The sequence below is a fragment of the Vanellus vanellus genome, assembly GCF_965231255.1.
Source record: "Vanellus vanellus genome assembly, chromosome: 19".
Lineage (NCBI taxonomy): Eukaryota > Metazoa > Chordata > Aves > Charadriiformes > Charadriidae > Vanellus > Vanellus vanellus.
The window spans coordinates 10,312,288-10,337,893 of NC_138924.1; the positions used below are offsets into that span (position 1 = coordinate 10,312,288).

Sequence of the window (25,606 nt, forward strand, 5' to 3'; positions counted from 1 at the left end):
ATACCACACAGGGTAGATTATAGGATATCCCGGTAATTTTTCTGCAGTATGTTTTCCCTTCAAGTTTAAGCACCTGTCTTAAATTCACACACCAAGACTGGATCACCTGTACACTGAGTTTTTGTTACAAAAGGCACAAATAAAATATGCTGGCTCTCTGCCATTTAAGTCAAATGATCACATTTCCATCTAATCACATGCCAGGGGGAAAAAAAAAAAAAAAAATAGTACTATGTCAAATTTGCTTAAGAAAAATCAGGAGATGCAGGAGTTAAACATTCCAACAGCAGCGCGAACTTGACCATGTTCTACATCCTGAATATTTTATGGTATATTTATTACAACAATATATTAAGCTCCACATTCAACCACAAAAACAAAAACAGAAAGACAAATACTACTCACGTGCAACACAGCTGCATTAGCATTGCTGAGGAACACCAAACTTCAGAATTCCTGACACTGTTTTTATTTGTACATTCTGCATTTAACTTCTACGTATAAATAGTCAATAAAATGGACAAGAGCTTCTGCTTAATTATGGTTGCTTTGTAGCTGTCTCACTGAGATCCTAGGGCTCCTATGTCGCTTAGTTGACATGGATGGAAGACGTGATTTCAGCATCATCACCAAATCTTCTTGAAAAAAAGATTTTCTGTTTTGACACAGTGGTTTACACAGTAACAGAAATGTCTTCAAAGAGCTAGTGATCCTCATTTAATATTTCTGACCTTTTATGCCATCACTTCTGACCAAAAGCGGTCAGATAACACAGCTGAGATTCTTCCGCATGATGAAGAATTCTCTGGGCAGCCAGTGACATTCTTACTGCCACTGTCCAGCCGAGGTGCACCAGGACAGGTCCAGACGGGGCACCGACTGACTATCCTGCAGAGCAAGGATGCTCCAGTCATCCAAACAGAGGTCTATAAGACCTTTCGCTGAGCTTCCTTTTCAGGGATTTCTACTTTTCCAATTTAAACTGACACTGCCCTTTGCTACGTTTGAGGGGGAAAAAAAAAAAAAAAAAAAAAAAAAAAAAAGGGCAGCAGTAGAGCCCCATTGCTGGCCAGTTGGCCGACTATCAAAAATCTCTGCAGCTAACTAGGTAGCTCATTTACCTCAAATTTCAAACACATCAGAGTAACTTAAGCCTTTGAAGATATGCTCTTAGGTCCAAGGGATTTCAGCACACACGGAATCCGAAAGCTTAAACAAAAGCTTTACTGCAGCCTTCAACATGCCAGAGCGTAGCACCCGCCTGATAGCATAAGCTATTAAGTGCAACAACTAAGCTTCAAAATCCTCAGGACAACTATTCACCAGCACAGGTCCAAGAAACCCATTCACCCAGGAAAAAAGCACGCGCCTTTTTGCCCAGTCACCCCACGGCACTGGCCACAGGCGAACTGGGGTGGCGACAGGGGAAGAGCTGTGGGGGCAGCAGCTCCCGCTGTTCGCCAGCTCCCGCAGCTTTCCAAAATTCCCAGTACAGAGTGAGGGGTGCCTTTAATCCAGCTTTGGAACCCCAGAACAAGAACAAAGTTTGAGAACATCTTGAGTTTCTTGTGTTAAAAACACAGATGGAGAAATATACCGTGAACAGTGATGTTTCAAGTTGATTTTCAAGTAATTTGGTAAGTATCTCCAAAAGCTTTATTTTATCTTTTTTAAATTCCACCGCTGTTCCGCAAAAATGCACCGCAAATCAAAAGTTATGGTTAGGAATAGGATACGCCTGTTCCTCAGAACACAGTACAGTGGATTAATTTTTAAAAACAAACTGCAGTGTCTTTTTTAAAGTAAAAAACCAACAAACAATAACTGGAATTAGAAAACGCAAAAATTGTCAAAATACACACTTAATTGAGGTTTTTTTACTTTTGATCTAAAACAAAGCAAGGCTTGTGCCCTAATTCTCTTTGGTGGAATAAAAAGGAGGAGCGAGGAAGAGAAGGACCCAAACAAGTCTTTTCCCATCTGGCTCTCTCCGCTGAACCCCAGCGGAGTCCTGGTATCTCACAACCATGTATAGGAAGAAACTGACACCTATTGGCAACTTTAATATTACTGCATAAGGCTGTTTTTCTTCAAACTATGGCAAGCAGCAGCTTCTCCTAACTAGATTTTTCTTTAAATACAGAGATAATATAAAAAGATAATTTCAAACTTTTCCAATTGTGACTGAAAATACATCCAGAAAATTTCAGACTCTCCTTTTTAGCAATAAAACTCTGCCCCTTCCAAAGTCAATTATGATCCCTCCGTAATGTACAGATTTCAAGAGGCTATTCTACTTGATAAACAGTAGCACTAGTCACTGCTTGAAAAATAAAACTTTATTTTTTTTGCAGGGGTGAATGCTTTCTTGGTGTTTAGCATTACAACACACACCGTCTTGGGAGCAGGTAAACGACATCCTAATCCCAACCACATCCCGTGACACAGCAGAGCACAAGCAGTAGGAAGCATACTGTTTTTCTCTACCGACATACCAATTACTGCCTTACAGATGTTGAGGCAGCAAAGGGCACTTAGAGCAGAGGAACATCCTTTGGAGAGCACCTTACCCGTCGCAAGCAATTGCCTCCTACTGAGAAGCAAGTTGTAGGGCACAGAGGGATGAAGGGGAGTCCGACCCAACTTCTCCTTTGTGCTCAAGATATATGTGAAAGCACCTGTAGGCAAATACCTGCCTATGGTTTTTCTACAACACTTTACAGACCTGCTTGAGCTTTGGGGGCTGCTAAAGTAAGGACACATTAAAAAAAAAAAAAAACCAAAACCAAAATAAATAAAACAACTCCCATGTACCTGGACCTGAGGAACAACAAAAAATGAGAAGCGGGCAGATGGCTGTCGATGTGTTTTCACACATCTGCTTAGGCATACCACTGCAAACTCAACACCCAAAACCTTTGCACATATTTGTGAAAAATGAACAAAAGAATTTTTCAGCTACCTATGGATGTTGGTGTAGGTGTTACAGCAACAATAAATATGCAAGAGAGCCAAAGATTCACAGAGTAACACTTTTTTTGGGTTTTTTTTTTTGAAGAAACATTTCCTGAAACTCCAAATGAAGTCATGGAGACCTGCTTTGAGGATTTAGAAATAAAAACAAATCTGTTTTATCTCACTCCACCACAAGCAAGAAGACTGAACGCAATTTTTATACATACTTGTAACGAAGAATTTTTTGGTGAAAGTACAGCTGTCAAAGGCGGCAATCTTCTCTTGCAGGACAACAACAAGTATCCTGAAAACACAGAAATGGAACGTGGACTTTAAACATTAAATGCATTGGTTTAAAGATTCAATATCCAAATGTAATTATTTCAAAAGCATCAATATAAATTCTACAGTGATAAACTGCCAGGTTACCAATACACGGCAGTTATTGAGGATTCTCTCTTATCCCAACCACATAACCTTCATTTCAGGAAGTACACAGATCTGATACAGAACAACACAGCATATTTATGATATACCTCCTGCAGTAAAAGCTCCATTAAAAAGAAAGAATGGAATTGCAAGGATCCTGAATTACTTTCAATGACTCAAATAACAAATCAACAATCGGTAGAACAAAAGCTAAATTTGAAATAATTCCATTGCCCATCTCATTGCAAATTTATTAAAAAAATCTTATTGACTAAAAGCAGGTGTTTTTTTTTTTTCATACCAAGAACATCAGCACCCAAATACAGTTGAGAAGTGGGATTTGTGTCACTTAGCAAAATTACAGGTGTGTGTTTATGCATTCACTTGTACACGTACACACTTTTATTGTAAAATATCTGTTCATTACTTGAAACAAAGTAAAAGAACAAAAGCCACGTTATAACTATGCATGAAACACCATGCTGTTTAAATGACAGAGGCCAAATTTAGGAAGTGAAGCATCCTAAAAGCTTTATAACTAGGATACGTCTTCTCCTACATTGATGACTTCCAGCATCCAAGTTCTTTTAAACTCTTGAAATGAAGGCTTCCCACCTGGGAAGCTGACAACCAACCAGATAAAGTCTACCAGCTATCTGGAACATCTAGCAATATGATGCAATTAAGAATCTGATTATTTTATCATTAGGAAGAATATGAGACAGTATTTTTTTAATTAGTTGACAATATGGAGCCTTATTAAATGCTGTTCTAAAAGTTCTAATTGTAAAGAAGGCAAAAAATTAATCTCATCTCACAGTGACTAAAATACACACCTAATGCTTTATCTGAAAATGATGATTGCATATTACAGTATAGAATAATGTTTAAAAAGATGATGAATCACATCAGTCATGACACGCATCCTTGGGTAAAGGCTGATGCCTATCTCACATCAATGTGAAAACCAGCCATTAACTCCTCTTTTTTTTTCCTCCCATTTTTACCTGTTTAGCCACAAGAATACCTCCTCCTTATCCCATGAGTGCTCAATACCTGTAAGACTCATTTCAACATAGCCCTTCATCAAAGAAAATATATACCTTACCCACACGCTTGCTGATGTTTTCAGATATACAAATAAGTTCTGAGTCATGATTTCCACCTACAAAACTGTACTAATGCTCCTCCAATAGGCATGATTTATCTGTGTGTCACCTATTTGATTTTGCTATTATTTTTACCAACACATTTGCCAAATAACATCGATTGTGTCTGTAGTTCCCAAGATGACTCCTGAAGCCTTTTCAGTAGACTGGTGTTACACTACTTTCTGTTTCTGTGAGACAGAAGCTGATTAAAGCAATAAGCACTGTTCTGTATCCCAAATTCTTTCAGGAGTCTCCGGTTTACACCATCTCACCATGGGACTTTGTCGCTGCTCTGTTTATCAGTATGCCTCTATCCAGAAACAAGGAGAAGCACAAATTCTTGGAAGGAAAGTAGAAATCAAGAGACATTTTCAGACAAAAGTCTTTCACATTCAGAGATCTGCAGACCCAGGACGGGAAGCACACGTACGCTTTCAGAGTGAGCAGCTTACTTGCCAAAAGACAAGGGCAGAACACGTAACGCAACAAGATGGATTCAGATGTGTTAAGTCATACAAGAAATTTATGTCAGATTTCTTATTTGCTTGTAGCTCTCGTTGTGAAAAAGATGCTTCCCCACCCTCTTCTGATTTATAAACCTCAGTTTTTAAAAGTTATAAACTCTGCATATATAAATTATGATTAGTTTTGGACAAAATAGTAGCTTTAGTTAAACGACGTATCTTCCAATTGCTTAAACTGCAGGAGAGAAAACAAAAGAAAATGTATCCAATCTAACTTCTTCCACAAGTTAACCAATGAATAATGGAAAGACTTCAAATGCATGTGAAAGCGTAATGTATATATAGAAAACCTATGTGTATTTGATTGTAGATTTCCCTATCCTGTAGATTTTTGTTTTCTACTCTTTGAAGATGTACTGTCTTTCTGCATAAATGAAACCTACCAGATGGATGATTCTAGAGTATGAATACACAAATAATGAACAGTTTTCCCTTCTTCTGCAACTCAAGTTTTATTTTAAATTCTAATTTTGGACTCCATTAGTCTGTAGTACAGTTAACGCACCATTAGCACCGCTCTTGGCCACATTTAATGCATTTTCAATCTGAAATAGCGAGCTTTCCTGGGATAATAACAGAATCTGATACGTTCCAGAAAAGCAACTACCCTGGATACAGCCACACAGCTTTGAAGTAGCTTTTCCATTTCTACCACTTAGGAAAAGAAACATTAGCACCTGGAAAGACTTTTTCATTGGGAGAGACTTTGAATGATGATTTGCCTTTTGACTGTTTTTACAATTGGATTTTTCTTCTGCTCGGAGGCCAGACTGGAAAGATTTACTATCATCACACTGTACACAAGGGAACTTTAAATTCTTCAAGGGACAGTTGCACAGATAAGTACTGAACTCCTTCTGACAGCTTTTAAAGGAACAGTGACCCATTCATGGTACCTAACTCTCACCAACTCATCCACTTTAGTGGAGCTCTTTTGATAGAACAATCCCATCCTACAGTAAGAAGATTAACAGGGATTTAAAAAAAAACCCCGAACAATCACAAAACACTACCGTCCTTCACTTCTTTAAACATTTACACCATCAAAATACCCTCCTCGTTATTAGACTAGTGGTGGTACTAAAGGTGTTTGTTCAGTAGTGCTACATTTCTTCTGTAACTTATACTTGACCTAATGCAGTCATTACTGTTCAGATTTTGATGGCACAATGATAGACAAATGCCTATTTAACAAAACCTTTGTGGCTTCTAAGGTTGGGTTATTTTCTATCTTCTTTTTTTCTCCTCCAACCTCCAACACTGCTAACTTCCCTTCATTGCAAGAGTTTAATACATGCTCATGTTCTTTTGTGGTCTTCAGACATGCAAGCATGCTGGCTACTGCCGTGCAGAACAGGCACATAAAATACTTTTGTTTTGTTCTTAGTGACTTGTGTTATTGTGGCACCTTCCTTACTGAAGGGCAAACAATTCCAGCAAGGAAACCGCCGAAGAAATGCAGCAAATTCTCTGTTCAGGAATCACATTCCACAGCTTCCATAAGGTACCTCAAGACATACAGCGACCAGTAAGAGCAATAGCTGGGTGGAAGGAAGCATCAAAGTAAGGAGCACGATGGTGGACTTTGACCAAGGTCACTGCATCAGTCTCACATCAGGAGTGCCATCAAGATCCTCCTGCAAGGATCCCGCAGTTTCTCTTCTCTCTTAAAAAGATGCGGTAAACTACAAGGGTGTTCAGTTTTGTGTGTCTTGGAGAGATGAAGATCTGAAGTTAATTCAGAAAAATTTGAACTCTATTTATTTATTTATTTTAACTCAAGTTATTTTCAGCCTGATGCTCAGCCTTCTGTGCTATTTTCTCTCAGAAATTAGGTGACATCATTATCCCAACTAAGAGATGGTGCTTTGTTATTTGACTCACAGCAACATTATTTCCTGTAAACCACAGAGTACACACTAGGAACTTTTAGATGTGCAGGAAGGCGATATATCTGACAAAACAACAGAACACAAAGAGAAGAGACAGAAACTCTTTAGCGCTCTATACTGTTTAAACTCTCGATGATCCTATTTCTCCATCTGTAGGTAGATGATAGAGGATTCCAATGATTCCTGCTCACCCTCATCACAACTGAAGGAAGCTTAAACGATTTCAGATGCAAAGTGTTTTGAGCTTCTTAAATGAAAGCCACTGGAGAAGCATATTGCCATACTCAAACTGAAATATTAGTCGAGAAACAGAGAACCAAAGCTATGCTCACAGCAAAGTCAAAACAATAAAATCAGGGACCGCATTCATCACAAGTTGTATTCATTACCAAAATTTTACATGCCCTAACACAGAATATACAGTAAATATCCTTACCTTTTATTGCAATGCAGATCATAAATAGGAGTTTTGAACTGTATGGACTTGACCATCTCTCCTGTTCGCAAAGAATAAAGGTCCACACAGCAGTAAGGTGGGCTTGTGCTGAAATGGATAAAAAGAGACTTTAATGGAAAGAAGGATTTTTTGTAAAATGATTTTAAAATTATTTCAGCCTCCCTATATTCTTTGGCACACTAAATGAAAAATCCAGCAATATGAGCAGAATGCTGGAGAACAAAAGGGTCAATGTAAGCCTTCTACATTAAGGGAAGGTGTGATTAAAACTGAGTCACAATATCCACAACGGTCAAGAACCTGTATTGTGCAACTAATTATCAAGCACTTAATTTCCTTTGTCACAAATACGACTTTGGAATATGAGATCAGATCTGACCAGCTAAACACAAGCCAGTTGACAGGCACGCAGCTTGAGGCTACACTCTGGCTATTTAAAAAATATTCTGCAGAGTAACACTTTCCTAAAGGGAGTACTTACTTCACTCTGCGCAACAGCTGAATCATTTGACTTGATTTGATAGAGACACATTACACAGAATTTACATTACATCTCTGATGGACTTTTGTTTGAACTATATAGATCTTTTCAACTGCTTTGTGTCACTTTTATCATTTTAATATAAATAAAACTCCAAGGCCATTTCTTAATAAAAAGGCTTGCTTTCTTTTGAGAGGGGAGAAAGTGCCGAGTGTTCCGATAGGGTTGAGGAAGGTAGTGGTAGAAACCATTTTACAAGCTGAGGAGAGGCTTTGATGTGGCAGTTCTTTTCCATAACACCTTTTTTCCCCTCCAAGAACGCATTAAAATGTTGGCTACTTCTAGGTCAACGAATATGAAGCAGCACAAATTGCCAGCTGTACAAACATATACTAAGTATTGGTAAAGGAGGGTGTTTCCCCTTGCCCGTATCTGTTTTATTTTACAGAGTTTAACACAATTCCTGACACAACACTTGCTTGTCTTTCAGATCTGCTCAAGCTGCTCGAGAATTTTCTGGAGAACTGGAGTACAAATGCCAACTGTTTATCTCAAATGCCTCAAGATAATAAAAAGGTACATACAATAAGTATGCGGCAGAGAAACAATACACAGTAGGTGCACAGAAAGACAACTGCCAAAGAAATAATAGAAAAAATAAGTTCTGACATTTTGCCTACTGAAATTCTTCCCAAAATATACATTTTTCTAGGCACATACCGAGGCTAATAACTAGAGGGTGCTATTTATTACTTTTAAGCACTTCAAAGGCCCTTCAAAAACACTTTTAAAACAGTGAGACCCGCGTCTAGTTACTTTACGTTAGAAGCTCGTTGCTGCTAGGAAAGGCAGAAAACCACAGCACGGTCAACATACAAACTTTTTTAAAGTACATTTATTAGCTACAGGAAATTATTATTTTGATAAAAGCATACACAGATTCTCATTTCAAAACAGAAATCACAGAAGTTGATGTAGCCAAAATTCTATTAGCGTAATTGATACCAATTACTATTTCCGTATAACTCCGTGTTGAACAGTTCCATTTTGACTTGACATATAGCTAACTACATGACTACAGCTCAAGAGTATATACCTTAAATACCCATAATTTTGTTGGTGCAATATGTAATAATCCTGTCACTCAAACAAATAATTATTGTTAGGTCATACCTTTCTTTTGGCTGATCGTGATAAGACCATTCTACCAATGCTTTTTTAAACTACGCTGGCTAAAAACCAATAACTTGAGCTCAAGTGCTAATGATCAAGTAGTAGTATGAACTAGGTCAGAAGTACTCTGAAATTCTACCTAACTCCAATTCAAGAGTCCTCTTTCCAAATGTTAGCTTTCTTTTCATTCCGCGGTACAGCACAATCCATGATCAGAAAATAATATGCACGTTTGTTTGGTTTTTACTGTTTTCTGAAATAAATACAAAGACAAGGTCAAGCACAGTTGAGGATGCCCTAGGACCTAATCAGCAGAAACAAATGGCAATAGCCAGAAAAAGGTCACACTTGTAGTCCTTTCTTGTTCTGTAACAACTCAGCATTGTCACGAGTCTTCAGACAGCCGACGATGCTTTCCCAGGAAAGTCACATTTTTTGGCAAAGTGCTTTATCCACCAACTACATCAAAAAAGGGTGGAAGCACAAGCGCTTGCTCTTTCTTTGGCAACCTTTTCAAAGGTGGAAAGTAAAAAAAAACTGTTTCAATCACTAGAAAAGAAGTCTCTCTTTACCATTTCCTTCTGGTTACTTTAGTTCCTCTCCCTGTTCAAAGTAATGACTGTTACAAACCTCATTTGCTACTGAGCACTCTCAATTCATGAGACACAACATTCATTAAATTAGCGTAATGTACATTTATAAGTCCGACTCCAAAAGCTGTGTACCTAAACAAGGATTGATATAATGCTGAGATCCGTAATGTCAAGTTCTTTTTTGATCAGGCCTCAGTAACAACTCAATAACATGTTTTCAACTTGTTTGGGGGGGAGGGGGGGGGGGAGGGGAAATCAAGGATTTTAATTTAATTCTTCAACAGAAGCTCATACAGCAAGGACTCTCCAACACCACAAAATTTCATTTCTTTTCCAAAGACATTATTTCTCAACCATTCTAAAAGTATGAGCCTTTTGAACGGTCTTTCTTTACCCTCCTTTCTACCTCCTCAGCTAGCAGGAAGATCAATTCTTCTAGAAGAGAATGAGTATTATAGACACAGAACTAAGGATTCATTTCTCTGTCATAGCACTTAAAGAATAAGAGTACCCTGATTAGCCTACACTACTCACGAGCAGTAATAAGAACTCTCTTTCCTTCCTCCATTTCAGTGATGTCAAAATCTCAGGCTCAGTGGTTCTGTGCACTTTCCTTTCCCGGCCTCTGATACACGATGGATTCTATATTGACCCATTTGAGCATATTAAATCAACAGAAAAATAACACTTTGTCCCTTCTTTCTCCTCTAGAGGGAATTCTGCCCCAGGTTAATTCACCAAAAGGGCCCAGCGGAAGGTCCAACAAGCATGGAAACAAGAAAGCAGAAGCACATGGCTTGAGCAATAAAAGCTGTGCAATAGGGCTGCCGAAGCCAGGGCTGGCTCACCACCGCAGAGTTGCAGCACAATGCAGCTTTTTCTGACCCTTTACGACTTCCACTGAACTCGTCCTAATTCCCAGTCTTCTTGAAACAGGGAATTCAGGGACTTCTATAGCCCATGTGTCCGAGGAAGTCAGACTCAACGGCAATGCTCCCTTCATACTTTTGAAGTTAAAAATCTAGACTGAGTTCTGGACGCAGCTTTTAAAACATAGACATCTCAACTCCTTTTAACTCATTATTCAAGAAGAATTTGAATCCAAACCCACCAACATCAAAAGCAGAGGATGAATGCGTTTCCCTTCTTCCACAACATTTATACCACACGCATTATTTTACTTTTCTGTTATTTACCACATAGCAGGAAGATTTACACTAAGCAAGATGCCCCATTGAAATATATAAAAAATTACAGTGTTCAGTAACACAATGCATCATTATTGATTAACACCCCGGAGTCCTTCGCAGGGTCTCTTGAAAAATTTACTTCAGCATAACGCTTAGTTCTTAACAATTTTCTTCACTAAATTATCAAAAAAATACACGATCATACATTAAGTATTCAAAATGACACCACCTATGAGAATGAAAAAATAATATTCAGTCAGTGTAATCAATAGAAGTATATTTAAATTTCAGTTACAAAACCAGAAGTATTCAAACTACCACGGAACACCACCAAAACCACCGTGGATTGCAAGACGGAGCACCACAAACTTACAAAAGCATCTCTAGACAATCGGAAGTTCTCCGAAATCTTAGAATTGTACGCAACTAAAATTACTGCACCTTGCTCTGTTTCAGGAGCAGTGACCACCCATTTCATCAGAGGATCGTACAGACACTAAGTAAATGTGCCTGAAACGCCCCAGCTGACGGCCTACCCTAGGCCGCGCTAACAAACCACCATCCTTTGGGAGAAAACCAGCAAGGAGACTTCTAGCCAAGAAGCTTTTCATCTGATAAACTGAAGGTTCACACAAGTCTCGGTGATGAGGAGGGCTCTGATCTTATTTTGGTGTACCACTGATGAGTACGTAAAGGGCAGAGATTAAGAGAGGAACCCGAAAACACTGTTTTTTGCAGTTTGGTGACAACAGTAAGTCTGTCACAAATAAAATTCTCACAAATTACTCCCACAGATTATTGACACGTTGTTATGTATCATCTCGATTGTTAAAATAGCTGCTTAATGCAGAGACATCAACAACATCTTTAAAGGTAACGGGCCCAAATTCACCAATGACTTCAAAATGTGGGCATTAATAAATATACAAATACAGTCAGGTTCTCGTATCGTCTTCTATTCGACTGTTGCAGTGCAGGGATGGAAGAAAAGTAACAGATGCCTCCTACAGCTGGCACTTGCGTACATCTGTGCTTATGCATCACGACACAACTATCACCTCTTCACAGATTTGCTAGCAATGAGTCACACCACCTATAAACGCTCTGTGTAAAATGTTTGCATACAGAGACAAACATACTGTACAAAACACACACACTTTTCATAAGGGGGGAGGGGGGGAAGGAGAAGACTGATGGAACCACCACGAGGCCAGAGCTTTCTGTGCTCAGAAAGGTTTTACACTGCCGGCTCACAAGTGTCTATTTTCCTCCCCACTCTGCCACATCATGAACAACATCCCACTCAGAGAGAGAATGGACATCAACTATTGAACGGTATCATGAGTCCAGACAAATAATAATAATAATAATAAAAAGTATGTTTGAGAGGCATAAAACCGAAAGAGCTTTTGCTGAAAAAGCTGACCACCAGGCCTTTATAAGGCATTCTTTACGCGAGGGGTTTCCCAATTAATTGTGGCATTTAAAAAAAAAAAAATCTCAGGATGGAAGCTGTTTGGCCAACAAAGTCATCGTTGTATATTTTATGCCACCTTCACAAAAGATAGGGCTAGAATCTTTAGAAGAAGAGATCAAGGGAGACATCTCCATCAACTGACTTTTTTTACTCTACGTGTACATATACAACATAAGCTTGATGAGACAAACAATGATGTCACTTGGGAACAAGGACAGAAGTTATGGCACCGTGACACATTGTAAGTAGTAATAAAATTGCTAAAATGATAATTACAGCCTTCGTCAGGGAAAAGTATAGAGGTACACAGGACACTGGTACAGTAAAAATACTTTTTATTACCGATACTCCTTTATACAGACGCTGAAAATGTCTTCTGGAAAACAGTCAATCAATTACTATTAATAGCCAATGTGTTAATGTATTAAAATGACAAAACGAATGAAAACTTCAGAAAAAGGTGAAATTGTATCAAGTTATCAATGAGACCACATGAAGAGATCACACAGACTGACAGAAGAAAAACAGAAAAAAACTATCACTTCTCAAGAACGTGACATTAGAGGGACTCTAAGCGATGTCAGTATTACAAACAGGCGACTAAAGTGTGTCACAAAAAGCTGTTCTACACATTAGTTAACCTCAGCATTTGTGGATTCAGTCGTTATGCCTAGATGTCCTTCAGGAAAGGTGACATAGCTGTCTCCAGACAATCACCACAGCCTTCTCTACCCGGGGTCTCTTTTTGGTAACTTGACTTCACATGATGGAAGAAGGGAAATAGCTTATTTCCAGCTGCTGTATATAAACTGATCCTCGTCGAAGGGGCTGCTCCGCAGTACGCCGCATGTCCCTCTCGCCTGTTGAAACTGTATTACTATGAGCTCCATCTTTCTCTAATTACACGAAGAATTACATTACATCTGCCTTGTTCCGTAGCCTTACAAGGCAGTTTCTTTCTATATTTACTCAGGACAAATACTGCACATATTAGCAGCAAGTTTTCTGGAATAATGACTTCTTTTTTTCTCTTTTATAGTTTTCACATTAAAAAAAATAATTTCTTCTTCTTCCATCATGTATTGACCTTCCTAATGGGCACAGCAACAAAAAGATTTTTCTATAATGAAAAAAGGCATAAAAACCTTCCACTGATCAGTGTACTTGATCTAACATATAACAAAAGAGTCTTCCATTTAATCACTATTCCAGTTTTGATACTTCCAGGTATTATCTGACGAGTTATTTAAACAACATTCAACAAATTCTTATTTGAACTTGATGGGATTGGGCTGTGAAAGTGTATGAGTTACTGCACAGTACACAGGAGCAGCCCAATAGAATCTCTACTGACCTCAACAGAACAATGCCCACCACCTTCTGAAGCTAGGTACAAAAAAAAAAAAAAAAGAACCCCAGATATGACAAAATTTACAGAAAAGGTCTTGCTAAATATAGCCAATTTGTTTTATTAAAGACTAAACCACTGTTTGTTATTGCAGCAACTAGAGAACACTGCTTCCGAGCTGCTAGAGAATGCTTTTTCCATACCTTGGAGGCCAAATTTTGCTTTCCTTACACACATGAGTACCAACTGACAGAAAAAGTGACAAATCCACAAATTGGAATTACATTCCCTGGGAAATATAGTAACATTTAAACTTAGAAAAGCTTCAAGCCTTCTAGCACACGTTATGCAGATCAGTAAATTTAACAGCAATCACTAAACCAGCTTCAGACAGCAGGTTATGTACTTTCAGTCAAAAGCAATTTGACTTTTACCATACAGTCATATCATTACCACGAGTTTACATAAAAGTAAAATGGTGAATTAAAAACAAATATGGCAATTTGTCACAATTTGTCTGTTACCTATAAAGTTTTGTTTCACAACAAAAAAAGCTCTATTTTAATTTCAATGTTTTGAAATTAGGTCAGGCGACTGGTTTTATTATTCTGTTCTGAAGCACCATTTAGTTTTCAAAAACATAACCTTTCACTGTTTCTAAAAAATATTATTATTAGCCTACATCTGTTACTGCACTGCACATTCCCAGGCTCACTTTCCATTCTACTACGGTGACACAAGTACCACTTTTCATTATTCTCATACATTTCTCTTTTTTTTCAAGCCCAGCTGACCCAACATAGAAAATAGCCTTACTTTTAATCACTTTCAGTTTCTTTAAGAAAAGAGGTAAAAGTATTAAAACTTCATCATACTCAAAAAACTTAATAATACAACAATCTCTTACTGTGCCCATCTTACAATCTGTGGGGTTTAACATTTACAGAAACATTTATGTTTTTAAAAAATTTTCAAGTGCCTTGATACAGCTTCTAAACTTCTTTTACAAAAGACAGTTCATTTCATTGTCAAGTCAAGAAGGACCATTGCTACACCCAGACTTCTTGCCTAACGCAGCCATTCGCCTAGACAGCTATTCTTATACCTCGCTCAAATGCTTTAAAAGCAGTTCAGCCCTGGCACTGAAGCCCATGTCACGTGCCAAAAACAGGAGAAAAGTGACAGTGAGTCCAAGGAACTGGCTGGCCAAGGTGTGCCCAAGTGATCTGGACAGCAAGCTGCTCGGGAAAGGTTTTTTTTAAATTGCTACTCTATAAAGCATCAGATCTATCAGTAAAGTACTGGTAAAGAAAAAGCTATTTCCTTACAGGAATGAAGAGAATCCTGACAGTGACACAAACACGAGTTTCTAAATAGCAGCGCAGTGGGTAAGACTATCCAGTACCCTGTTCTAGCTGTGGCCACTCTCCGATACTTCGCGGAAGGGGAAGAAAAGCGAAACAAAACCAGAGTACACAGTACAGTTAATTAATTGTATATTGGACAAACTCCTTCCTAAACCTTTGCCATGGAAAGTTGAAGCACGAGATTTGATTATGATCTTTGTAGTAATATTATTAGTATGTTGAGACCACAAAGGCAATCCTGTTCTTCTCAAGGCCCCCGAAGAAGGTTTGCTCGGATTAAGAGATTTCAATACGAGAAGGATCATCTTCTCTTTCCAGTCCGTGCACAAAATGTCCCACAAGCTCAAAGAAATTACTTCTACCAAGCAACCTAATCTTGTCTTAAAAGACTTCGAGCAACAATAAGTCCTCTACTTTTATGGTAAGTTGTTCCAACATTTAGATCAGTTTATTTTTATGAAATTGCTTGTTATTGCAATTCACACATATTCCGCTTTTCAGTTTTTATGTCTCTGTCAACAACACAAAAGAGCTCACTGCGTTCTTTTGCCTAAGTCAGTAGCATCCAAAGCAATCCACTCACTAACTAATCACTTAAAAGATGTTTAAGCCTGAAGTTGAAAGGTGTGTTTTCCAGCCCTAGCACACATTTGCAGTCTTCCTCTGAGCTCCCTTCAGTATTGCAGTATTCTGACCTTCTTTGTGAAGGATGCGCACTAGAATGAAAACTTTAAAATAAAATTCAAGGATTGTATTATTTATTCCTTAAACACCACTGCAGAAAAAGCTTTCATTAAGACTTTCACCGTGTAGTCCCCTAAAACTCCCTGGCCCTCTGCATCAAAACTTGCCACAAAAAAGCTTTGACAGCTCAGCTCTAACAATTTTCTTACTTTCATTCGCGGTACTTAACAGAGTCATTCAAAATCAGGAAAAGCAGAGTAAGACTTCTGAGAAAGTGACACTTCCCCAAAATGTGTGTAGAGCAGTGAAACACAAAGCAGCACAGACATTTTAAATGTACCACAAATTGCAAAAAACATGGAAGCACTTAGTTTTAAATAAGAAAAACCTGCACCGATCTTGGACACATGTTACTCAATCTAATCCTTTAAATACAAGAGAGGAAATTATTTGATACAGCACTAAAATATTTGCGTTAAATACCAAGAGATACAAACTTCACTCTTCTGTCCTTCTCAGATATTTTGACCAAGTCTAGCAAAAAAAGTTCCATCTTATGCTCTTACCCCACCGCCCTCCTGGTCCCACCAGCAAATAACAAAAATATTTTCAAAAAGTCATCAACTTGGCAGAAAACATTATGTTAGAGGTAAACTGTAACAAATTTACAAGTCTCAGCCTGAATGACAAAAAAAAAAAAAAAAAAAAAAAAAAAAAAAAGAGAGACATACCAAAAGAAAACCACATTGTTTGCTCACGTGAGGAAACAAAAAAAGATGGGACTTGTGGGATTGTGCCAAAAGGACCACTAGAGCAAAGCAATACAGCCGCCCGTGTGTACAATATGCAAGTGAACAACTAATTTTCTGAAAAAATGAAATAGATAAAAGGTGAACTAACATGCATCAGTTCTTGTTCAACATTATATCAGGTAGACAGAGCAAAGAAGCAGAGAACGGGGAACAGAGGTACCGCTCCTTTCCAAGTCTTCTGATGAAAATTCTTGAAAAAGATCAAAACAGCATCTAAAGCATTGATCCCCCCATCTTAGCAATGCTAATGTTTAAAAACAACATTAAGCATTTCCCCTTCTACTTTCCTGATGTCAAGGTAAGGAGTATTTTGTTTCCGAATGTCATAAGCAAGGCCTCTCTCCCTAGTGCAGAGTCGGGCTGGCAGAACGCCTCGGGACGGGCTGGTTTCCGTCTCCGGGCACAACTGCGCAGTCCTGGTCTGCGAGAGCCCGAGGCTCGGCAGTGGTCTACTGGTCCCGAAGGTTGGAACCCACCGCAGGAAAACCATCAGTATCTTGTTTTTCTGTCTCCTCAGGTGGAAATAACTATCTTTTACTGCAAGGTGTGGTACTGCATAAACCTTTCCTGCTTAGAGGCAAGTTTATATTATCATCACTATCTGCCCAGGTATAAATTAATTCTATAAATTATAGAAGACAAATGCGTTAAGCAACCATGTTATGTCCTATCAGTTTAAGGCAAAGTCGTGTCCATTTTGTCTTTAGCAAAAACGATTCTTAAAGAAGCTAAACTTCATTAAAGGGCAAAACTTGTAACTAAATAAATTACATTCGCATATGATTACAAGCTTTGTAACAGTGGTCACAGAATACTTAATGGTAATGGCACATTAAAATAATCTTATTGTAAAGCAAGTAAATTCTTTGCCTTATTCTTCACGTCTATCCTCATGTATACATTACCATTTGTAAGGGGTTTTAAAATGTTCTACCCAGTCCTGTACACATTGTTCTTTTCAAGGGCAATCACATATTTTTATAACATATTAACTTTCTATCAATTTAATTGAAGAGCTATAGTAAAAGATACTTACTTTTAGCAAAACATTTCCAACAACATACCTTCGGAAGAGATTTAAGAACTTCTAATACAAAGCCAATTTCATGCCAGGGAATCGCTATGCTGTTTACTTCTATGGTCTCTGTGTGGCTAGCTAAGGTAATGAATTAACTTAATATCTGGAATTCACTGATTTGTGAGAAGAAAAAATAAGTTGTTCTCTGTCTATACATATTTCAGTCTCTGTTCTATTACAGAAGATTACAAGCCTCAGTTTCTTCCATCAGACCCCTTATTTAATTAAAAAAAAAAAAAAAAAACTAACAAAAAAACCAACCCTATTTTCTGTTGGCTTCCAAGCTGGCTTCTTCCCCACTGTTTTATCCTCATTTATGGGTTCACTAGCTGAGAGTGTTAGACACACAGACTCCTGTGAAGCTGTTCTAATTACCATCCCATGAATCAGCTGTCAAGTAGCGCTTGTAAGCGGCAAGGCCAGCACTCCCCTCCAGGAGATCAAGTGCATCCACTTATCCTAACAACAGAGCATAATGTACACGCTACACACATGCGCCACAAACGGCATTTATCACAGTGGCATGAACATACAAGACACTTCACAAAAAGCACACAGCAAGAAAAGCCCTAATTCAAAAGGTTTATTAGCCAAAAAGCACTAGAGGAAGAACACAGGGGGCGGGGGGGGAGGGGGGAGGAGACGGTGTTGCATTAATAATGCAGCAAGCAAGATGTTGGAAGGCAGTATTTAATACTGACTCCTCACCAGACAGGACACCCTAACTTCAGCAGACAATTCAGAAGTCTCATGCCCATGAACAACAGTTGCCAGCCCGTTTTTAAAGTTCAGATCTGAGAACTTCAGACGCATTTCAAACACTCAAAGCAAAGTGCTGTGGGCCCAATCTGCAGTTACACTGAACTGTAGTTCCAGATGTTGCTATTTCTTTTAAAAAGGTGTCAAAAGAAGCCCTTTGTTACAAGCAATATATAGAAAGTTTTCCCTTAAATATATATAAGAACGTTCCATCTTGTTGATAAGTACCGAATGATCGCATACACCCACATCATGGGTTCAAGTTATGTCAGGGGAGGTTTAGATTGCATATTAGGAAACACTTTTTCACTGAAAGGGTTACTAAACATCGGAAGGGGCTGCCCAGGGAGGGGGTGGATTCGCCATCCCTGCAGGTGTTATAAGAAGGGGCAGATGTGGTACCTGGGGACACGGTTTAGAAGTGGTTTTGTCAGGGCAGGCTAATGGTTGGACTTGATGATCTTAAAGGTCCCTTCCAACCTCAGCAATTCTATGATTCGATGATTCTAAGAAGTTCAATCAGAAAAAAAAAAAAAAAAACAACCAAAAAAACACTCTATTACCAGCAAATTCATCTAGAAATTAATATAGCTTTCTGCAACAAAAAACCTGCGTACTACTCTTCTAGCATAATACACTGCATCTTTTTATTTAAAGAGATCAGAATACATAGAAATTATCAGCAAAGAAATAAGCTTCCAAAACAAAATAGAAAGCATATACCAGATTTTAAGCTGCTCTCATTTTAATCTAAAAGTGAAATACAGCTACACTTACTTATGCTACTAAAAGATAAATATGGAAAAAGAGAGGGATGAGAATGAAGCTTTAATATAAAATCAGTGTCCACATAAAAGCTACTTAAAGGTGGTTTGGATTTGTGTTTTTTCTTTCCCCAAACAAATAAAAATATAACATTAAAACCAGATAGATGGCTGTAGGGAGATTTGCCACTCTATAAATGTGCTTTGCACATTCATTTAAAAAACCAAACTAGTATAAAGATGAATTAATTGTTCCCAACATTTTACTTAAAATTGAAAGATCAAACCAAGTATAATTATGTTTAAGACATGTTTCTATGGACAAAAAGCAGTAATTCTCTCATCAGAAAATATAAAAAAAGTCTATCAAGTGTTTATAGGTGACACAATACAATTGTCTGAATTGAGAACCCATTACGCTGAACTTTGTGTTCAAGCATTTTCAGGGTATCTACTCATGTAATTTCATGATATTTTCTTGTATAATGAACCAAGATGCAGATACATGGATTCCTGCCATCCCCTCCTACGTGGACTCATACTTAATCATGGATGAAGGCAAGCCTTTTCCACTCTAGGGTTTGTACCGTACCATACACTAAACTTGTGATTAGCTGGATACTGCCAGAAACAGACTTCAGTTCTACAACAAAAATCCTCTTCATTCCTACAAACCTGTAGCTCTGTCAGCAGAAAAGATACAGTAAAATGCCTGTCATGCAGGGCACAGGAAGGGATCCGGTTATTGAGCGAGCTGATAATTCCATGTTAAATAAATGAAGATCAGAACTATATAGTAAGAAGCCATCCTACTGACAGGCAATGCAGATTAACATTTCCTCACCAGTTTTGCACGTTGCGATCAACTGCAACTTCAGTTCAACACTGCAGACACAACGAGGTCGCTCTCAATCCCATACCACGGTTCATACGTCAGCCAAAACCCCTGACCGAACACAGAATGAAGTTGTTTCCACTCTTGGGGCTGTACAGGGGAAGAACTCAAAAAATACAAATTTTCTGGACTGTCCTGGAACAGATGTTCTGAACTGATGGAGGTCACGTTTTTTCAGTTCTGAGTACTTTCGACAACCATTCTGTTCGCTTTTGTTCAATCAAATCAATAGCTCCTTTGCTCCCTACCCGTAGTGGAGGTGTCAGAAAGACTGCGTTGTACACCAACAAGAGGAGGAAAATTTAAGACCAGGTTTTATCAACATATTGGTATATTCAAGGAGGAAAGTAAAAGGGAAGGGGAATCCTTCAAAATATTAAAATACTTAGTAACCTCCAAATACCGCTTTGGTTTTGGCAGCAGATGGCTCTTCCCCCACTCTGCATTACCAGCAGTATGTAACATGTTTCTACTATTGCCTTTTCTGTCCATAACAACATGACTCATTCTCATCACCAGAAGAGACTTCCCAGATTTGGGTTTGTTTGTGGTTTGTTTGGTTTTGTTTTTTTTTTTTTTTTTTGGTTTTTTTTTTTGTTTTGTTTTTTTTTAATTTCAAAATGCATGAAGCTAAACAAAGCCATCCAACTGCCTACAACCCACCTTTACATACCGCAGCGTTTGTATCACATTGCTTCACCCTACGGCACGCAGCAGGCCTGTCGCTGAAGTGTAAAATACGGCACAAGCTGGCTTTTCAGCTGTGGCATGCTTCTGCAGAGAGACTAGAGTGCGACACGCTTTCCACTTCACTGAGACATACCACATGTTACAAAACATAGCTGTCCCATCATATTTCGAGTTAGTTAATACAGGAAGATTAGCGGCATCTCAAGAGATTTGTTTATCTACAAGGCTTACTTGAGCATAGCTATCGCTCAGGAAAAGTACATCTGGAGCTCCACTTTTCAGATCAAAATCATTTTTTCTGGTATATTCTGAACTCAATTTTGTTCCTGTGTGTAACCAAACAGTCCTTTTATACAAAAGTTACGAACCTGCACCAGCTATCCTTGATCATATGAACATATGCTTAAGTGGAAAAGTTGCTGTAAATCTCGGAGAGCATGAGTCAAGATTAACTTCTGAGTAGAATACAACTGCATTTCCGTCGCACCACTATCAAAGATTAATATCTCCATGATCAGCTGATTAAGCTTACAACCTGGTAGATAAATTTATTTCATTCTTTATTTTTGGAGGAAATATAAGAGTCATCTTGTCCTTCTTCTTACTGTCAAATGAAGCAGAATTCACCACTGAAATACATACATGTAATTTGTATTGTAATAAATGCTACACTGATCTTCAAGATCATACAAGATGAACTAAAATCAAAAATGTATAAACTTTTTGCATATCAAGAGACAGACCCATGTCACAGCTTAAGAGAAAAATATCATATTTCTGGGAGCACAACACTGAGAGCAAATTGATACTGAAATATTCAGCTCCAGCCAAATTTCCCCAAGCACAGGTAGAACCCAAAGAGAGCATTTTGTGGAGCCACTTACGGCCTCGTAGCCACAGCTAGCCCTACAGTTTATGAACTGCCAATATTTATAAAACTCCAAATCAATACCAAAGGGTTTTTTCTTCATTCCAGGCACTATTTATTGACAGCACTTTTTGACCAACACCATATCAGAAGATAGCACAGTTAATATAGATGATAGTTGATTATTACAGTGCGTGTACACTAATTCTATATATTTGAGGCATTTATTTATCATATTTAACAAAGGCAGAATTCTACCAAAAGCTAAAAACAATCTGAACTGAGAGTCAACAGAACTTGTTCTTCCAAAGAGCACTATAAAGCTTCTTCAAAAACGCAGACCAACTCTTTGCTGAGCTCCTGTGTCCCCTCCTCTGCAATCCATGTATGTTTAAGGTCCCAGCTTGCATGTGAGCTGAATATGCAATAATCAATATTTAAAAGGTGTTTTTACCTGCAACTGCTAACATGGCAAAAGTATTATGAAGGACCAAATATTTTATCCTGTTGATTCTTGTCACAAATTTCTTTAGATTTCTCTTTTTTTTTTTTTCTGTGCTTTGCCTTATGATTCATGGCTCTGACAGGCCTACTGGCATCTTCTCATCTCGCATGTAATCACCACCAACAAAGGCCAAATTAAGCAAGCAGCTCCACGCCCGCCTGCCCCATCATCCCAACCCCCATGCAAACCCACTCCTTGGATTCAACATTAAAGACAAAACCCTGTACCAACCTGTTTTATCTGAAATAGGTTTGCCACCGGTGTCATTAACATCAGCAGAAACTAATGGGATTGTGCAACACTTCATCACCTCTCTATTAAGCAGCCTCTGCCTCAGATTGCATGACAGCAAGACATCTTTCAGTTGCTTACAAGTCTACTAAAACTTAATCGTTTATATGCTAGTATACGGCTTGAATTACAATTTTTGAGAAGCTTGAAAACAACTCCATTTCCAAGAAAGAATTAGAGGGTTTTAGAGTGCAGATGACTGAAGTTGAGCAGAGATAAACTTAGATCTTAAGGTTAAAGCACTTGAAAAGCACTGAGAACAAACAACAAAGCCTCTCGATGAGGTTCTGGTCCCATCAGGTAGGCCAAAACTTTCCCAAGTGCCCATTAATTTTAAGTTCTTATGTCTTACTTGATTTAATTTATGACTCGACATAGCAGACCACGATCTTCAGACGTGTGGAATTTTCACTGTAACTGAACTCACCAAAAGCTGGTTTGAACATATGAAATAGTACCTGAAAATAATTACTCCGAACAAGGGGCCCAGCGAACAGCAAAGCCAATAGTCTGCTTTTCTTTAAGGTGGCCTTATGGTGGAGATCCTATATGAATTGCTTAACATCAAAAAAAGCCTTAGCTTATATTACAGCCTTTCTCCCACCCAGTGAAGCCACTAATACACCCACCTCCTTTACTGGACCATTTTTCATAAAATTTGGAGGAATTTCATGGTTAAACGCAGCCAGTATTTCCAGGAGGAACTACAATTGCTAAGGAAAGGCACACAGAAATACTGCATTCTCACCACAGAGATGGTCACCCAGTGCAGCAGATGCTGGAATGGGAGATACGCTCCTTCCAGTTGTGCAGGCAAAATTGATTAAAACTTTTAGTGTTATTTTATTAATGCCTCATCTGTAAAATGAGATAATTATACTGTACAAATGTTCTATTAAAAATTTAAATTACAATTGATTTTATAAAGGAGCTTGTGAGTAACCATCCAGAAATGTGGTAAGGGGTCTCCTCAGGTGATATTTTGAATATATTACCCAGTCAGAATCTAAAGAAAGGAGGGATTAAGCAAGATCTTTTTCTAAGGACATGCCTTACAGTTTTTTCACAAAGAAGCAGCCTTCTAAATCTCTATTTTGAATTACTGAAGCAAAATCTACTGTATTACGCATTTTAAATTATTTGTAGATTTAAAATTTTAAAGCTACCAAAATATATTAATTCTGCTTCAAAAAACAGATCAGAAATAAAGAAAAAGAATAATTATGTCAGATTTTTTTAATGGACTCCACTTATTGTGTTTTTAATTGTCTTTTTCCACACTTCAGAAATTTAAAAGAACCTAATCCATACATGAGTGCTTGAGCTCAGCAAACTCCCTTGACTTTTCCTCTGTATATTAAATATTATTGAAGGACGGAAAGAAAAGAAAAAGGACAAGAAGGACTCCAGAAAGACCACTTTAAGACAGAAAATGGCATTTAGCAACAGATGCAAAGTTCAAATACCGTTAGTTGTAGCGCATTACTCAAGTGGCAGCAGTTGTGTAACAATACAGATAGGAGGGCTCTACGTTAACGCAGTTTGTAATCAGCTGCTCAAACTACGAGCACAAAGTGACAGCCGTTATTTAGGGAAAAAAAACACATTAAATAGCATTGTCTTTGAACTGATTGAGAACTCAACATCTGACGGTGTTAGTACCATCAGAAAAAGAGACTAACTTAAATCATCCCCAAATTTCTAACTATTTTGCAATGTACTTTAAATCCTTCTTACAGTATATAACATAGAAGTAACCCTAAAACATACAAGAAAAGAAAATATAATCCTCAACTGTTCTCCGAGTCCATGTCACATTGATTTATAACAGTTATTTCTAAGACAGACAAAAACACACAGATGCAAACAATTACTCTATTTTTGTAGGCAACAAGTGAGGTGGGTGGTAACTGAGAAATTTTGAAAAATCCTGTCACAATATTCCGTTTTTTCTTAAGTAACCCTCATCACACAACAAACGCTCGCCACATCAGAGACTTTCCAGGGCCTGAAGGGCCGCTTTGATTCCAGACCGCTGCAGGCATTAGCGGGGACGTAATTAGGGTAAAAAGTTCAACCACAGTTCCATGTCTAGAGTGCTGCCAGAAATAAATTTCCTCTCATTCACTGGTTTCTACTGTACCCTCCCTGAGAAACATATTGAAAACACATTTATCTTTGTAGAGTTTGTTCCTCTTCTAATTAACTTTATAGCGTTTACAGTATTTAATAATTTAAAGTGGAATTTAAAGTGGCCCTGGAACCAGCAGCTTTGCCCGTAATGGCGCTGTGCATTATCTTTTCCCTGTAGTGCTTCTTTTGACAAGTTCCTCAAGGAAGGAAGGTACGTGTGTGCTCCAGCTGCTTTTAGCCGGCTGCGCATTTCGCAAGAGCCTGCTTCCTTCCCTCCATCTCCTCCCCGTACCCTTCCACGCACGGGGGGCCGCAACAGCAGTGAAATGAAACTACGCCTCCTCAGCTTGGCCATCCGCGCTCCCAAACCTCCCCGCTAGCCCCAAAGATCGCCTCGCAAAAGGTTTCTCTTTTTTACGGCTTAATAAATCAAAGCTTGAGAAGGTCAGAACTGCCCATGGTTCTCACCAACTGGTCACAGTTTCACCCCAAATACTCATTTTCTTCCTTCCAGTTTTGATCCGAGATTAACGGTTTATTATAGTTCAAAGGTTATTTCTTAATATAGTCCACTCAGACAAACACTTGGTATGCCAGAAGAACACCAGACCTTTCCTACCCTCGGCATTTACGAATGAAAACACCACCTTATTGCGGGGTGATGCCGTTATCTCCGAGCATTTCAGTCCCTTAGAAAATTCACAGAATTACCAGTAAACATTACTTCAACATTGCAAAAGTAGTTGAAGTACATTAATATAATTATAGAAGCAAGTTACAAGAAAAAATTCTGGGATCCGGAGAGGTCTTTCTAAAATGAAGAATGTTGCTATCTTTAGCACATAACATAACAATCAAATCCAACATCACGGAAAGGAATTTAAACTACTTTATTTGGGAGTTGCGCCTCTCTAGATCCTAAAAGCTACCACCACACAACCTGTTAAGACTAAACTTATTTTTGCCTACAATAACCAGAGATGATAACATTTTTCATCTGCTAGAACAGAAAGAAATCTTTGCAAGGCACTTGATAGGACGGCACACATCGCAGTAAATAGTGTTTTGCAGTTTTTCAACAGTACAAGAG

General features: G+C 38.3%; 1 protein-coding gene across 3 annotated transcripts in view; it reads right to left on the reverse strand.

Annotated features, from left to right (window-relative positions):
- BCAS3 (BCAS3 microtubule associated cell migration factor) overlaps positions 1-25,606 on the reverse strand; it is a gene marked incomplete at its 3' end in the record, with an annotated part of 391,462 nt that overhangs the window by 330,912 nt on the left and 34,944 nt on the right. For all 3 annotated transcript variants that reach the window (XM_082493341.1, XM_082493342.1, XM_082493343.1), the window contains exons 8-9: positions 7,388-7,495; positions 3,183-3,259 (exon numbers count right to left, since the gene is read on the reverse strand). In XM_082493341.1, coding sequence (XP_082349467.1) covers positions 3,183-3,259; positions 7,388-7,495 — 185 coding nt within the window. The remainder of the gene's footprint in view (positions 1-3,182; positions 3,260-7,387; positions 7,496-25,606) is intronic.